This window comes from Myotis nattereri, assembly GCF_964212035.1.
Source record: "Myotis nattereri genome assembly, chromosome: 16".
Lineage (NCBI taxonomy): Eukaryota > Metazoa > Chordata > Mammalia > Chiroptera > Vespertilionidae > Myotis > Myotis nattereri.
In genome coordinates this window covers 16,858,234-16,873,148 of record NC_138091.1, presented here as the reverse complement: position 1 = coordinate 16,873,148, position 14,915 = coordinate 16,858,234, and the positions used below count along the sequence as shown (strand labels likewise).

Sequence of the window (14,915 nt, the reverse complement as noted above, 5' to 3'; positions counted from 1 at the left end):
AAATGTCTTAAGCCCCACTTTCAAAAGGAACTAAGGGGAGGTAGTCAAGGCTGGGATACAGAATCCTTAGATAGGTGTTCATTCTGTGCAGAGACGGAAAGGGGAGACATGGTTTAGAAAGGTCAGTCTTGTCCACTTGAAATCCCTCTTCATTCAGTCTTTGAGGATAAAGGCCCTGCAGGTGCATCTCCAGAGGGTGCCATTCTCACAGTGGTGGGATGGGATCTCTGAGCTGTGGAGTGTACATCACCTGTATGGTTGTGTGTGGCATTCTCATTCCGAATATTTCTCTTTTGGAGAATCACACTAAACAATTTAGGCTGTGTTTTTACTAATTATTTATTGAGAGCCTTTGCTATATATGTCAGGTACTGTGCTAGGTGCATCTCTCCGACTCCCTAGTCTTGCTTTTCTCCTATGAGTACGGTTAACCCTTAATACAGATTTTAACAGTGTGAGTCCACTTATATTTGAAGTTGGCCCTCCATGTCTGTGAGTTTCACATCTGGGGATTCAAATATCATGAATCAAAGACCTTTTTTTGTTTTGTTTATCCTCACCTGAGGATATTTTTTAAAAAATTTTGTTGTTGTTGAGAGAATGAAAGGGAGAGGGAGAGACAGAAACATTAATGTGAGAGAGACATATTGATTGGCTGCCTCCCACTTGTGCCCCCCAACCGGGTCCTGGGGCTGAATTTGCGTCTGCAATCGAATTAAGTGCTCTTGACCGGAATCAAACCACAACCCTTCAGTCCTCAAGCCAATGCTCTAACCACTGAGCTAACGGCTAGAGTTCAGAGACTATTTTCAGTACGCAGTTGGGAATCCACAGATGCAAAAGCCTGATTATATGCATTGTGCGCTACCATTTTACATAAGGGGTTTGAGCATATGTGAATTTTAGTATCCACAGGGATCCTGGAATCAATCCCCCATAGATACTATGGGACAGCTGAGTTTTGGGGGGAGTTAAAAGTTATACATGTGTGAGGGGGATGTAGTCTCCTTAACCCCCACATAGTTCAAAGGTTAACTAGTAACTCTTCCTCTCTATCCCTATATAACCTCTTGGACATGCTTATCTCATGCTTTAGGTTCTCCTTAAGAGTTTATATTGACTTCCCATTGTCCTTTGATCTGAACCAGTTTTTCATCCCCATCCTGTTCCCCTGCCCTGCAGGCCTCCTCTCTTGTACCCTGCCCAACGGCTTTGGAGGACCATCTGGGCCAGAAGGGGACCGAAGTCTGGCACCCCCTGATGCCAGCATCCTCATCAGTAATGTGTGCAGCATCGGGGACCATGTGGCCCAGGAGCTTTTTCAGGGCTCAGATTTGGACACTGCAGAAGAGGCAGAGCGGCCCGGGGAGAAAACTGGCCAGCACAGCCCCCTACGGGAGGAGCATGTGACCTGCGTGCAGAGTAAGGAACCCTAGGGGACCGAGTCTCTTTCCCTAACAGACTCCTAGGTCAGAGTCTGGAAGTCTTACCCTAGACTCTTTCCCTCCTGCATTCAGGCATCTTAGATGAATTCCTTCAAACTTACGGCAGCCTCATCCCCCTTAGCACTGATGAGGTAGTAGAGAAATTGGAGGACATTTTCCAGCAGGAGTTTTCTACGCCTTCCAGGTGAGGCATCAAAGCGATGCCCTTTAGAAGAGGGCTGGGATTTAGGGGGTGGGCAGAGAACGCTGCTTTTTCCGTCAGAGGGATGTACTTGGGAAGGAGGAGGAAGCTAGAACTAAAGCAGGGTAATGTGCAGGCAAAGTGCCTGGGAGGGTCTTTACCTGGAATCCTGAAATACTGTGTATACCTGAGTATTCATGTGCTTCTTTCTGAGGAGTGGGCCTTTAGCAGGTCTCAAAAGGGACCCATGACCCAGAAAAGGGGGGAAGATTAGACTCTTATCCTAGACAACAGAAGGGACTTCTGTGTGCCCTAGCCCCCTTGTCTTTTGAGTGACTCCATCCTTGGCCTACTCAGGAAGGGCCTGGTGCTACAGCTGATCCAGTCCTACCAGCGGATGCCAGGCAATGCCATGGTGAGGGGCTTCCGAGTGGCTTATAAGCGGCATGTGCTGACCATGGATGACTTGGGGACCTTGTATGGACAGAACTGGCTCAATGACCAGGTGAGGAGGAGAGAAACAGGCCCAAGAGGGAGCAGGGTGTCTGGGGCCCTCTTCATGGGAAGACCCCTGTACCCATATCACACCCTCCATGGCAAGTTGCCTCCCATCTTCTCCCCAGGTGATGAACATGTATGGAGACCTGGTCATGGACACAGTCCCTGAAAAGGTAGGCCTACCCAGGTACTTCAGTTCCCAGGGGAATTTCCACAGTTCTGAGCAGCTTTTCAGTCCCTTTCATCTCCCATTTTACATAAAGAGGGTCCTAGTTTCTGGGTAGAAGGTAATCTGTTAAATTCCAATCTATAGTCTTGGTCCTGAATTTAACAAGTCTATTTCTTTCCCCCAGTCTTTAGTGTTTTTCCCCTATGGCTAACCCACAAATTGGGATAGGAAGCTCTAAGATAAAGTTACAAACATGTTTGGGGGTTTTTCTCTCTCTGGCAATTGGGATACAGGTTGTTGAAAGCAGTCTTAGAGCCATAATGAAAGGACAGGACACCGAAGGCCTGAGGTTTTTAATTCCATCCAGCTCTTTTCTATCATTGGCACAGGTGCATTTCTTCAACAGTTTCTTTTACGATAAACTCCGCACCAAGGGTTATGATGGGGTGAAAAGGTGGACCAAAAACGTGAGTTATGAATTTACATCTACTTATGTTAACACCTTGCCTTTAAAGAATTAGAGTTCTATTTTTATGAACTCTTTCCTCAACCTGTTCATTCAATCTTTCAATATTTATCAAATGTCTTCTGTGTGCGAGGTACCATTCCACGCACTGAGGATACAGTGTTAAGGAAAACTTCATTGCCTTTATAGGGTGAGAATAAATAAGCAAGTTAAGTTTCAGCTGGTGCTAAATGCTATAAACAGATTAAAACAGAGCAATGTAGTAGCGTGGGAAGTGGGAACTTCATATTGGGTTATCTGGGAAGGCCTCCGTTAGTGGGACTTGATGAGCCAGCCAAGTGCAGATTTGGGGGAAGTGTTCTAGGCAAAGGGAACAGCAAGTACATGGGACACAGAGTGAGAGAGAACATTTGAGGACCAGGGCCTGTGTGGTTGAAACAGCAAGGGAAAATGATACAAAATTTGGTTAGAGAATAGATCATGTAAGGCATGGAGGATAGGGTAGATTTTATTCCATGTATACTGAGAAGCCATTGAAGAGTTTTAAGCAGGCTGTGAAGTGCTTCATGTTTTGAACTCTTATTTCAATGATGAGATGAAAGGGAGCAAGAGTGGAAGCAGGCAGATTAACTTAGAGAGTAGCACAGAAGCCCACGTGAGAAACGGAGCAGTGTGGTAATGGTAGAAATAGAAGTAGTTTTATCTAGGATAAAGTTTTGTAAGTAGAACCAATAGGACTTTCTGACAGATTGGATGTAGGAAGTGAAGAAAAGAGGGAAGTCAAGGATGATGCCTGTTACGGGGAAAGTATTATCTGCCTGTATTTGAGTCCCACCTCTACATTTTTTCTGTGACCTCGGGCGAGTTACTTTACTTTCTCAAGCTGCAGTTATCTCGTTGTTCGGTTGAACAGAACATCCTTGAAGGATTGTTGTGTTAACTGATGAACATTTACTAGGTGCCATACATTGTTTTTAGTGCATTATGGATATTTAGTTTAATCCTCATAACAAATAGGTGATATAGGTGCTGTTATTTTCACCCCAGATAAGGGAACTGAGGTATAAAGAGTTACTCCCCCTGTCCCATAATAATAATAGCAGTTAATGAACATAATTTGTCCCATAATAGTAGCAAAAGAAAATATAGAACGCAACATTTATTATCAAAAAACTACATTACATTAAACAGTAATTTAAAAATAGTACTCCTAACTTTTATTTTGAGTGTTCATATAGTTTCTGGATTTTTCAATAATTTCGTTACTGCATTTTAAACTTGTAGGTAGGATCCCTCGGCTGCAAAGCTTTGCTTTCCCTGTATGCGTGAGCTTAAAATTTTTGGAGCCATCGTTCTTCATTGCTTCCAGCATAACTTGTTGAAGTGACAGAAGCGTATTATCCAGTATTTCGGGAAAAATATTATCAAAGGCTAATATGGTGCCTCTTCTGCTAAGAGGAATATTACTAAGTTTTTCAGGTTTTTCTCCATAATCTTTGCATTTATGTCTAGTTTTGTTTTTTCAAAGAATCAACATTAGCATAAGATTCTCCATGAAAATTATTTTTGGAAGCACGTTTCCAAATTCTTTTCCTTTTTTAAATATATTTTATTGATTTTTTACAGAGAGGAAGGGAGAGAGATAGAGAGTTAGAAACATCGATGAGAGAGAAACATCGATCAGCCGCCTCCTGCACATCTCCTACTGGGGATGTGTCCGTAACCCAGGTACATGCCCTTGACCGAAATCGAACCTGGGACCTTTCAGTCCACAGACCGATGCTCTATCCACTTAGCCAAACCGGTTATGGCTCCAAATTCTTGATATGGTCATTCTGTTGCACTTAAATTGTTTTGCAGCTAATGTAATTGCACCTTTCTGCAACTTTTCCTTTTTCTTTTGATGCATCAAGAACTGGACAATCGCAACTCGATCTTTGCTTGAAAACTCTCTTTTTTTTTTCATCTTTTACAATGGGTTAATATTCAACTGAAATAAAACAATTCATTTCGATCAGCGGATGAAATTAGAAAAATAGTTATAATTCGTAATAATTAAATTAACCTAAAAATTGAAAGATGCATCAAAACAAATGACAGATGTCATGAAACATTGGTTTTGATTGAAGGCTTCGCAATTTTGCACTACAACATAACTTACAGCTGCATTCGCCAATAATTCCCGTTTAAATATTCACTTGCTGCTATTATTATGGGACAGAGGGGATATTAAGTAGCTTGCCAAGGTCACAAGCTAGTAAATGGAGAAGTGGATTTGAACCCTGGCAGTCTGGTTCTAGAACCCTGAGCCTGGGTGTTTAGCTACTAAGCACTTGTACCTTTTTTTTTTTTTTTTTTAAGTTTTTTTTTTTTTTTAATATATTTTATTGAGTTTTTACAGAGAGGAAAGGAGAGAGATAGAGAGCCAGAAACATCGATGAGAGAGAAACATCGACCAGCTGCCTCCTGTACACTCCCCACTGGGGATGTGCCCGCAACCCAGGTACATGCCCTTGACCGAAATCGAACCTGGGACCTTTCAGTCCACAGACCGATGCTCTATCCACTTAGCCAAACCGGTTATGGCTCCAAATTCTTGATATGGTCATTCTGTTGCACTTAAATTGTTTTGCAGCTAATGTAATTGCACCTTTCTGCAACTTTTCCTTTTTCTTTTGATGCATCAAGAACTGGACAATCGCAACTCGATCTTTGCTTGAAAACTCTCTTTTTTTTTTCATCTTTTACAATGGGTTAATATTCAACTGAAATAAAACAATTCATTTCGATCAGCGGATGAAATTAGAAAAATAGTTATAATTCGTAATAATTAAATTAACCTAAAAATTGAAAGATGCATCAAAACAAATGACAGATGTCATGAAACATTGGTTTTGATTGAAGGCTTCGCAATTTTGCACTACAACATAACTTACAGCTGCATTCGCCAATAATTCCCGTTTAAATATTCACTTGCTGCTATTATTATGGGACAGAGGGGATATTAAGTAGCTTGCCAAGGTCACAAGCTAGTAAATGGAGAAGTGGATTTGAACCCTGGCAGTCTGGTTCTAGAACCCTGAGCCTGGGTGTTTAGCTACTAAGCACTTGTACCTTTTTTTTTTTTTTTTTAAGTTTTTTTTTTTTTAATATATTTTATTGAGTTTTTACAGAGAGGAAAGGAGAGAGATAGAGAGCCAGAAACATCGATGAGAGAGAAACATCGACCAGCTGCCTCCTGTACACTCCCCACTGGGGATGTGCCCGCAACCCAGGTACATGCCCTTGACCGGAATCGAACCTGGGACCCTTCAGTCCGCAGGCCGACGCTCTATCCACTGAGCCAAACCGGTTTCGGCAGCACTTGTACCTTTAACATGTGAAAAATAACTGGCCATTCTGGGCTGCTGAGTGTTTGTTTTGATACCACTTTCTCTGTCTTGCTTTCCTCCCTAAGCCAAGAATCTAGACATCAGATGTTGAGCCTTGCCTCGCACTCCAGGGACAGTCTTGTGTTCCCCCATGTGGCCCCTCGCCTGTTCCTCCATTCTTTTTCTTTTTCTTTTCTTTAAATTTATTAAATATCTTTTTATTGATTTCAGAGAGGAAAGAAGAGGGAGGGAGAAACATCAATAATGAGAGAATCATCGGTCAGCTGCCTCCTACTTGCCCCCCCACTAGGGACTGAGCCTGCAAGGTGGGCATGTGTCCTGACCGGGAATTGAACTGTGACCTCCTGGTTCATAGGTCGACACTCAACCACTGAGACATGCCAGCCAGGTTCTCCATTCTTTAGAACCTCATGGCAGTAGGCAGGACTCATGTGCTGTCTGATCTGATCTCTGACACTGCCTCCTTAGGTGGACATCTTTAATAAGGAGCTGCTGCTAATCCCCATCCACCTGGAGGTGCATTGGTCCCTCATCTCTGTTGATGTGAGGCGACGCACCATCACCTATTTTGACTCGCAGCGCACCCTAAACCGCCGCTGCCCTAAGGTTTGTGAGGGAAGGGGACAGATGGGTAGAATTGGGAAGGACATCCAGTGGCAAGGCATTCCAGGCAGAAAGGCGGGTTTGGAGGTCTCTGGAGAAGCAACCTGGGCTTGGTGCCTGACCACCACACCATGAGTTCAACTTCTTTCGTTTCTCCATCTGCACAGCATATTGCCAAGTATCTACAGGCTGAGGCAGTGAAGAAAGACCGGCTGGATTTCCATCAAGGTTGGAAAGGTTACTTCAAAATGGTAAGTTTCTAGAGGAAGGGGCATGGAGTTAATGATGGGGATAGTGGTAGGAGGCAGAAGTTGAAGTCACATCCCTAGCAGTCACCAGGTAAAGGCCCTACCTTCTTTCTGTTCTCTAGAACGTGGCCAGGCAGAATAATGACAGTGATTGTGGCGCCTTTGTGTTGCAGGTAAGCGGATGACAGTTGGATTAAAGGGTTGGGAGGGAGATGGGAGGCTCTTCTACATCCCTTATTTGTCTCACAGCCCCTTGTGGAGCAGGGAGTAATCTTGTGTGTTAGAATGCAGGAATCCTGGTTTCATTGGTTCTTTTCTGGCTTCACATCAACATTGGCCTCATCCTTGGTCTCTGGCACATACCTGCTTTCTCACCCCCGTTGCAAAGTGTTTTCTTCTTAATACTAGGTATGCCATGTACCAAATAGGCATCTTGGATTTAGAGTCAGACTTTTTCTGAGTCCCAGGCTGTAGGGCCTTGGATTCTTCTATTTGTGAAATGTTCTCTGAGAGATCAAATGAGATACATGTCATATGAAATGTGTAGCACAGGTCCTGACTTAGGGCGATACTCAGGAGGTGGTTCTCATGGCCTGCTTTGTTAACACCTAGTACTGCAAGCACCTGGCCCTGTCTCAGCCATTCAGCTTCACCCAGCAGGACATGCCCAAACTTCGTCGGCAGATCTACAAGGAGCTGTGTCACTGCAAACTCACTGTGTGAGCCTCGTATCCCAGGCCTCAAGCCCATTCGTTAATGGGCAGGGGGACATGGGAGGCCCTTCTTCCCAAGAATCTTCAATTCCTTTCCTCTCCTGCCTCTCCCACCCAATTCCCTTTGGTTTTTCATATTTAAATGTTTTAATTGATTTCTGTATTTTTTTTTTCTTTGAGAGAATACTTGTTGTTTTCTGACATCAGGGGGTGGCCGTGGAAAAGCCCCTTTTTCCCTCGTCTGCAGGGGACTGTTGTGGCCTGGGTGGGGCAGTGATCCTCCTTCCATGTGTGTGGGTGGGCCCAGGAAAATCTGCTGGGGTGGCGGGCGGGCAAAGGGATTCCTGCCTGCCAGATCTTCAGACTTTTTTTTACATATATATATAAACGCCACGGTCCTGCTCTGGTCAATAAAGGATCCTTTGGAGATACATAGTGGTGGTCTTCCTTAAGGGATATGCTCTACCTCAGGCTTTCCTCCAGCTGGTGCTGTCCGCGACCCTTTTGTGGGTCTTGAGACTTTAGGGGCCAGTTTGCCATCCCGGGCTCAGACAGTGCCGCACCACGTCTTAGTCACCACAAAGAACCCCCACCCAGAGGAGCAAAGGATGGAAGAAGGAGCATAGGTAATCCTCAAAAATAGGGGAGCCTGAGAGGTCCTAAAGTTGGGGAACAGGACACTTAAGGGAAGGGAGCCAGCCAGGATTCCAGACAGCAACCCCAGTGCTCTTAAGCCCGGAAGTCAGTTATCCCATCCCTCCCCCTCCAGCCAGGGGAGCCCTCCCAGCCGCCAGGGTACGGCTCCTGATCCCATCCTCCCTGCGCACTTGGAACACATCCGGTTTGTCCAGTCTCTGCTGGAGAACAAAATAGGGTCCAGAGAACACCTGGGGCAGAAGGCAGAGGGAAGTGGTAGTCCCGGGAGCCCGGAAGTCCCTGGAGGCAGAAACCTCGCCCCCTTTTCATGATAGGGTCTACGAGGCCACATGACAGGCACTAGCACCTCCGCACGTGTAGAGGTGCAGGGCCCCAAGATGGCTGCCTGGCCTCGAGGCCAGAGTCCTGTATGTCACTTCCGTACCGGTGAGAAGGGCGGGCCCAGTAGCCAATGAGGCTGTGGGGCGGGTCACCAACTTGATAGGCGCTCCAATTACCCAATGGTGGCTACGTGCCAGAGCGCCTACAAACTAACGTCACGCCGAGTTGCTAAAGGCCGGCAGGCGGGGCCCAGGCGGCCAAGCCAATGCGATGGCTGGGGCGGGGTCGGGCGCTCTATAAGTTGTCGATAGGCGGGCACTCCGCCCTAGTTTCTAAGGATCATGTCTGCGAGTCAAGATCCCCGGTAAGGAAGGCATTTGCTCGAGCTGGGGGCCACTTACCCTGCCGTTCCCTTCCGAGGCCCCCGCGGCGGGGTGGGGAGAGCTGAGGCCCACAGGGTGCGGGGAACCAAGCCAGGAAGACCGGTCCTGGGGGGGACGGGGCAGATCCACGGCGGAGGGCGAACACCGCCTGGCTGTGGGGGCCTGGACCCGAGACGGTGCCGAGCCCTGGCGCGGAGTGGCGGCGCGAGGTCGCGACCCAGCGCGAGAAAGGGAGGCGGAGGCGGTCGCCGCCGCGCGTGGCCCGGAGCCGGGCGGCCCGGTGGCTTCTGCCGGAGGGAGGTCTGGCGCGCGCTGGATTCCGCCGGATTCGGATTCTGGCGGAACCACTGGCCAAGGCGGGGGAGGGCCTGGGTCCTCAGTCCAGTCGTGGCGTCGCGTTGAGACACCGGTCGGGGGGAAAGCAGCCGGCCGTTCAGTGCTGGTTTTCTTGGCGGCCCGGATTGAGCCTCAGCCCGGGGAGCAGCCGCGTGAGCCGCCAGGAGCCCACCCGGTACCGGGCGGGCGGGTCCATTTTGCCGCACAAGCCGGGCAATTGGCAAACTGCGGGTGGGCAGGTCCACTTTCCTTCGGGGGTGAGCGCCCTGAGGTATGGGGAGGGCGACGCCATTTCGCGACGGGGGTGGGCAGGGTGTGGGTGGTTCCATGGTGGGGGGGTTACGCCGCCGGGTGGTCGAGGGAGCGAGCACATGGCGGCCTGATGTCCTCCCCTCCCCCAGCCCGCTTCGCCTTTAAGTGTTGTGCAATCTCCCCATTAGCTAGCTCGGCTGGGGCTCATTGTGCGCGAGGCCGCCACCGCCCGCGGCCTCCCACATCCGGGCACCGCGAGGGAGGGGGGGAGATGGGCTGCAGGGGGTGGGGGAGGGCGCCAACGCAGTGACGTGGGGGGAAGGGGATGTCCTACTCTGCTGGGAGGTGAAGGGCGGGACTTCCGGATCGTCGGGGCGGTGGTGGGAGGTGCACCAGCTTGGCCTCGGAGCGGCCCGGCCCGAAGCACGTGGGCCCGGCGGCAACCACCACCTCCAGGCCTCCCGGTTTTTCTAGGCGAGTTAGCCCATCATGTCGGAAGGGCATGCCCTGCGCCCCTCCTGGGAAGGGGCAGAGGCCTGATTCAGTTACAGATGTAACTGCTGTGTCTCTAGGAACTAGTAGGGGTTGGGTTAGGGAGCGAAGGTGGGTTGCTGGTAGGAAGAGCCGGCTACCAAGATTTGTCTGGTGCCTCTCGGTCAGTATACTCATATTTTAAACCAACAGATCCAGAGACAATGGCCCCGATGGAATGGAGCCTGAAGGCGTCATCGAGGTGAGAACAGGGCCCTATCACCATTATCCTTCGTTTCGGGGAGCGGCAGTGTCCCCTGGTTTCTGGACCATACCCCGGGATTCATCTTTAATGCATAGCCTAACTCTGAGTAGTTAAGCTCTTCTCACTGGGAGTCTTAATTTTTTATATATACTTTGTTTAAAATATTTGTGTCCCTGAGAATATGTGTGAAATGTCATTCAAGTTGGTCCTGTTATCCCTTCTACAAGCACCAGCCTCACAGTTTTCAAGTGGACTGGTCCCTAGAGTGATTTCCTAGGCAATGTAGAACCATCTGGCTTCCCTGGAGGGGGTGGGAGGAGGTTGTTGACTGAAGCTTTGAGGGCACAAGGTCCTATTTGCTGCAGTGTAGAGCCCTGTTTATACTACTTTAATCCCTTTCCGTCCTACAGAGTAACTGGAATGAGATCGTTGACAGCTTTGATGACATGAACCTCTCAGAGTCCCTCCTCCGTGGCATCTACGCCTATGGTTTTGAGAAGCCCTCTGCCATCCAGCAGCGAGCCATTCTTCCTTGTATCAAGGGTAAGATCTCTGCTCCAAAACATGTTCTGAACTGTCCCTGGGTAGAGTTGCACGTGTTTGGTGGTGCTTGTCTCATTAGCCAGGGACAAAATAACTCCTTTATTTACACTAGCTTGGCTTTTGGTCTGTGCTTTAAGAGGGGTAGTATTTTAGCCAGCTCATAACTCTCTCTTTGCAGCTATATTTCTAGCCTATTTCAAATGCAGTACTAAATGAGTTAACCAGATCTGTTCCCATTAGAGTACTGGTTGTGGTAGAATAAAGTCTGAAGTGCTTTGTGCTTGGCACATAGCTCTCTTCGGTGCTTACTGATAGTGTTTTGCAAGACCTTGAATGTCTCATGATCCCAGAGTGTATGCTCTCTACCATAGCGAGTCTTTCTCCTGATTTTAGGTTATGATGTGATCGCTCAAGCCCAATCTGGGACAGGAAAAACAGCCACTTTTGCCATATCGATTCTGCAACAGATTGAATTGGATCTAAAGGCCACTCAGGCCTTGGTCCTGGCACCTACTAGAGAATTGGCACAGCAGGTGAGCGTGTAGTTTATTTCTCCTCCCCTGAAAGACCGATTTAGAAATAATTAGCACAATCCAAAAATCTGAGTATGCTCCCCAACCACTACCACCACCACCTTGGAAGAAGTGAGGTATCTACCCAAACCCAATAAACATCATTTCCTCCTCCCATTTCCTGAGTCAAATGGGAAGGCTCCTGGGTGGAGCCTAGCTGGCTGAGCAAGTCTGGCAGCTGTTTTATGGACAAACCCCCTGGCAATGGGCAAGGAGACACCTGATTGGTGGTGTTGCTCTTATATCAGTCAGGGGCAAAGCAGATGTACAGTCCTTAGTTCATCCTAGCTTGATGCCTGTGTCAGTGGCCAGAGCTGTTTCATGCCTGAGGCACATAAAACGATAATTGCTAAGTCTTGGAGGAGAAAAGATCAGAAACACTGGTCTCATAAGTAAATTACTAATATTAACAGGCTTAGGGGTGTAGTTTTAAAGTTTGTGGAGCTGTGATTGCTCTAGTAACTTGTAGATTAACAGTAAGCAGGTAGTTCTAGTACAACTCCATTAAGAGTGAGTATGCCACCTAACAGTTCTAGTGGCGTGGATATATGTTATTCTGCACATAAAACTGGGTGCTATGAGAATAATAATAAGTGGGTCACTATTTGCTTCCAGAAAATTGGGTGGGGATCTAGTATGGTAATGTTGGAATTATTTCAGAGGGCAGTTACTGTGAATCGTATTCTCAGGAGCCAGAATGTTCAAATCCTGAGTCTCTGACACTTAACTGTCAGTGTGATCTTAGATGCATTTAACCTGCCTGTTTCTCGCCTGAAAAGTGAGTTTTAATAATAGTGCATGTAAGTTGGAAAAAAATAAAACATGAGAAGCACTTAAAATGGAGCCTGGCACAGTTGTAGCTAATAATAATAATATATGAGCACCTGTCTTTTTCTGGGTTCAGATACAGAAGGTAGTCATGGCTTTAGGAGATTACATGGGTGCCTCCTGCCATGCCTGCATTGGTGGTACCAACGTGCGTGCAGAGGTGCAGAAGCTGCAGATGGAAGCTCCCCATATCATCGTGGGCACCCCAGGACGTGTGTTTGACATGCTTAATCGCAGATACCTGTGTGAGTATCTTAATTTTCTGGTCCTCTGGGGCACTAGCCTCTTCTGCATGCTTTCCCGGTCTTTCCACTGGCCACAGTCTTGTTGCCAGTGAAGCTCGTTTTCCCCTGAAAGAGTTGCTCTGTGATGAACCCCATGCGTGTCATCTGAGCCTGGCTTCCCTGTCTCAGCCCAGGTAGTGTTCTACTTCCCAGGGCTATTGTCGGGCCTGGCAAGGGGGCTCCCTGGCAAAGGATCAGAATTTGAATTCTGAGAGCAGACCACCTATCCATTTCTGGTTCTTCATTGGGAGAGTTAAGCATATATCGCGTTTCCCTCATTACCACTTGTCTTTCCCTCCCTCCCCCCGTTCTGTAGCTCCCAAATACATCAAGATGTTTGTACTGGATGAAGCTGATGAAATGTTAAGCCGTGGGTTCAAGGACCAGATCTATGACATATTCCAAAAGCTCAACAGCAACACCCAGGTGAGAGACATTTAGTCTTGCCTTTATGGCTGATCCTTCATAGATTGGCACCTTGAGACTAGAATTCTCAGGCACTTCATTCTTGTTCTACCACCCCAACCCCAGAGAATTCTAGTCTCAAGCCTTTTTATGCACTAGCTTGTTTTAGGTGTCGTGTAGTAGCTCCTATCCTAGACTTGCTATTTTTTTCCCCCTTAGGTGGTATTGCTGTCGGCTACAATGCCTTCCGATGTGCTTGAGGTGACCAAGAAGTTCATGAGGGACCCCATTCGGATTCTTGTCAAGAAGGAAGAGTTGACTTTGGAGGGTATCCGTCAATTCTACATCAATGTGGAAAGAGAGGTGGGGCCCAGTGCAGGAGGCGGACCTGGTAGTAAGTTGTTGGGTATAGCTCCCTGACTGATTTTTCTTCCCCGACTTCACCCCCAGGAGTGGAAGCTGGACACATTGTGTGACTTATATGAAACCCTCACCATCACCCAGGCAGTCATCTTCATCAACACGCGAAGAAAGGTTGACTGGCTCACTGAGAAGATGCACGCCCGAGACTTCACCGTCTCTGCCATGGTGAGATTGCCCCTCTTACCGACCAGCCGTGTGTGTGGGTCAGTAGCCCACTTAAGCCAGTTTTCAGAACCAATATACCTACACTCCTCCTTCCCATCCTAGCATGGCGATATGGACCAAAAGGAACGAGATGTAATCATGAGGGAGTTCCGCTCTGGCTCTAGCAGAGTATTGATTACCACTGACCTGCTGGTAAGTAAGGGGGGGATTTAGACAAAACAGAAGGGAGAAACCAAGGTGATTCCCTCTCCAAGGGGACTAATAGTGCCCCTCTTCAGGAAAGTAGCAACTTGGAATAGAATCTGGCATGCCTCAGGTTTTCAGGGGAGGTGCTACATCATTTCCTTGGCCTTCCTTTGGCTGCCTACATGTATACTAAAGTCCCAAGTTCCTTTCGGGTGGCTTATGCCCTCTTCTCACTCACGTGCTGAAGCTCTTATCTTCTTGCCATAGGCCAGAGGCATTGATGTGCAGCAGGTTTCTTTAGTCATCAACTATGACCTTCCCACCAACAGGGAAAACTATATCCACAGGTGAGTGTGTTTACCCAGCCCCTCATGCCCAGTCCTCGCTGGGCTGAAGCTTGTTTTCTCTTTACTGTGTCCCCGTGTATCCTAAGGTGTCCTTCTTTTCCAGAATCGGTCGGGGTGGACGTTTTGGCCGTAAGGGTGTGGCTATTAATATGGTGACAGAAGAAGACAAGAGGACTCTTCGAGACATTGAGACCTTCTACAACACCTCCATCGAGGAGATGCCCCTCAATGTGGCTGACCTCATCTGAGAGGGGCTGGCCTGCTGCCTCATCCCAGCCAGGGTTCTCAGTCCTTGGCAGGCTGAGGAGGAGCAGGAGGGGGGAGGGAAGGGAGCCAAGGGATGGACATCTTGTCAATTTTTTTTCTTTTTTCTTTTTTTCCCTTTGAATAAATGTCACTTTTTGAGGCAAAGAAGGAACCGTGAACAATTTAGATACCCTTTTCTTTGGGGTAGGCTCATGCCCCAGGCGCCGTCTCTTCTCCCAAAAACACTAATCCACTTCCCTAACCTAGTCAACCTCCAAACCCGAGACTCCCTGCTCCAGCCAAATTCCTCTGAAAATGATTCTTCAAGGGGGCTATGTCACTCAACCTCATTTACTGGACCAAATCTGGAGGGAGAACCCTTGAGTTAGGTGGCCCAGGGGATTGTCCCCATGTGGGGGGAGCAGGGGAGAAAAAATAGTAGCCATTTTTACATTGTTTTGTATAGTATTTATTGATTCAGGAAACAAAATTCTGAATAAAATTACTTGGAAACTG

General features: G+C 47.7%; 2 protein-coding genes and 1 long non-coding RNA gene across 5 annotated transcripts in view; 2 read left to right on the top strand and 1 right to left on the bottom strand.

Moving 5' to 3' along the window:
• SENP3 (SUMO specific peptidase 3) overlaps window positions 1-8,146 on the top strand; it is a 10,114-nt gene extending 1,968 nt beyond the window's left edge. Inside the window, exons 3-11 of the mRNA XM_081109663.1 lie at window positions 1,183-1,422; window positions 1,518-1,629; window positions 1,984-2,131; window positions 2,250-2,297; window positions 2,683-2,760; window positions 6,620-6,757; window positions 6,922-7,005; window positions 7,125-7,175; window positions 7,615-8,146. Coding sequence (XP_080965789.1) covers window positions 1,183-1,422; window positions 1,518-1,629; window positions 1,984-2,131; window positions 2,250-2,297; window positions 2,683-2,760; window positions 6,620-6,757; window positions 6,922-7,005; window positions 7,125-7,175; window positions 7,615-7,725 — 1,010 coding nt within the window. The 3' untranslated portion in view covers window positions 7,726-8,146. The remainder of the gene's footprint in view (window positions 1-1,182; window positions 1,423-1,517; window positions 1,630-1,983; window positions 2,132-2,249; window positions 2,298-2,682; window positions 2,761-6,619; window positions 6,758-6,921; window positions 7,006-7,124; window positions 7,176-7,614) is intronic.
• LOC308532305 overlaps window positions 1-9,911 on the bottom strand; it is a 26,655-nt gene extending 16,744 nt beyond the window's left edge. Inside the window, exon 1 of the long non-coding RNA XR_013996971.1 lies at window positions 9,095-9,911. This is a non-coding gene — a long non-coding RNA (uncharacterized lncRNA). The remainder of the gene's footprint in view (window positions 1-9,094) is intronic.
• Window positions 8,970-14,915, top strand: EIF4A1 (eukaryotic translation initiation factor 4A1). 3 transcript variants are annotated; one of them, XM_081109665.1, is made up of 11 exons: window positions 8,970-9,057; window positions 10,349-10,397; window positions 10,811-10,943; window positions 11,337-11,476; window positions 12,420-12,588; window positions 12,944-13,053; window positions 13,252-13,395; window positions 13,483-13,620; window positions 13,723-13,812; window positions 14,074-14,153; window positions 14,257-14,915. In XM_081109665.1, exons 1-11 carry the CDS (start codon window positions 9,035-9,037, stop codon window positions 14,399-14,401), a joined length of 1,221 nt encoding a protein of 406 aa, XP_080965791.1. In that variant the 5' UTR covers window positions 8,970-9,034; the 3' UTR covers window positions 14,402-14,915. The 3 variants fall into 3 exon arrangements, with proteins under 3 accessions (XP_080965791.1, XP_080965793.1, XP_080965792.1); XM_081109667.1 differs by lacking the exon at window positions 8,970-9,057 and adding an exon at window positions 9,314-9,683; XM_081109666.1 differs by lacking the exon at window positions 8,970-9,057 and adding an exon at window positions 10,034-10,138.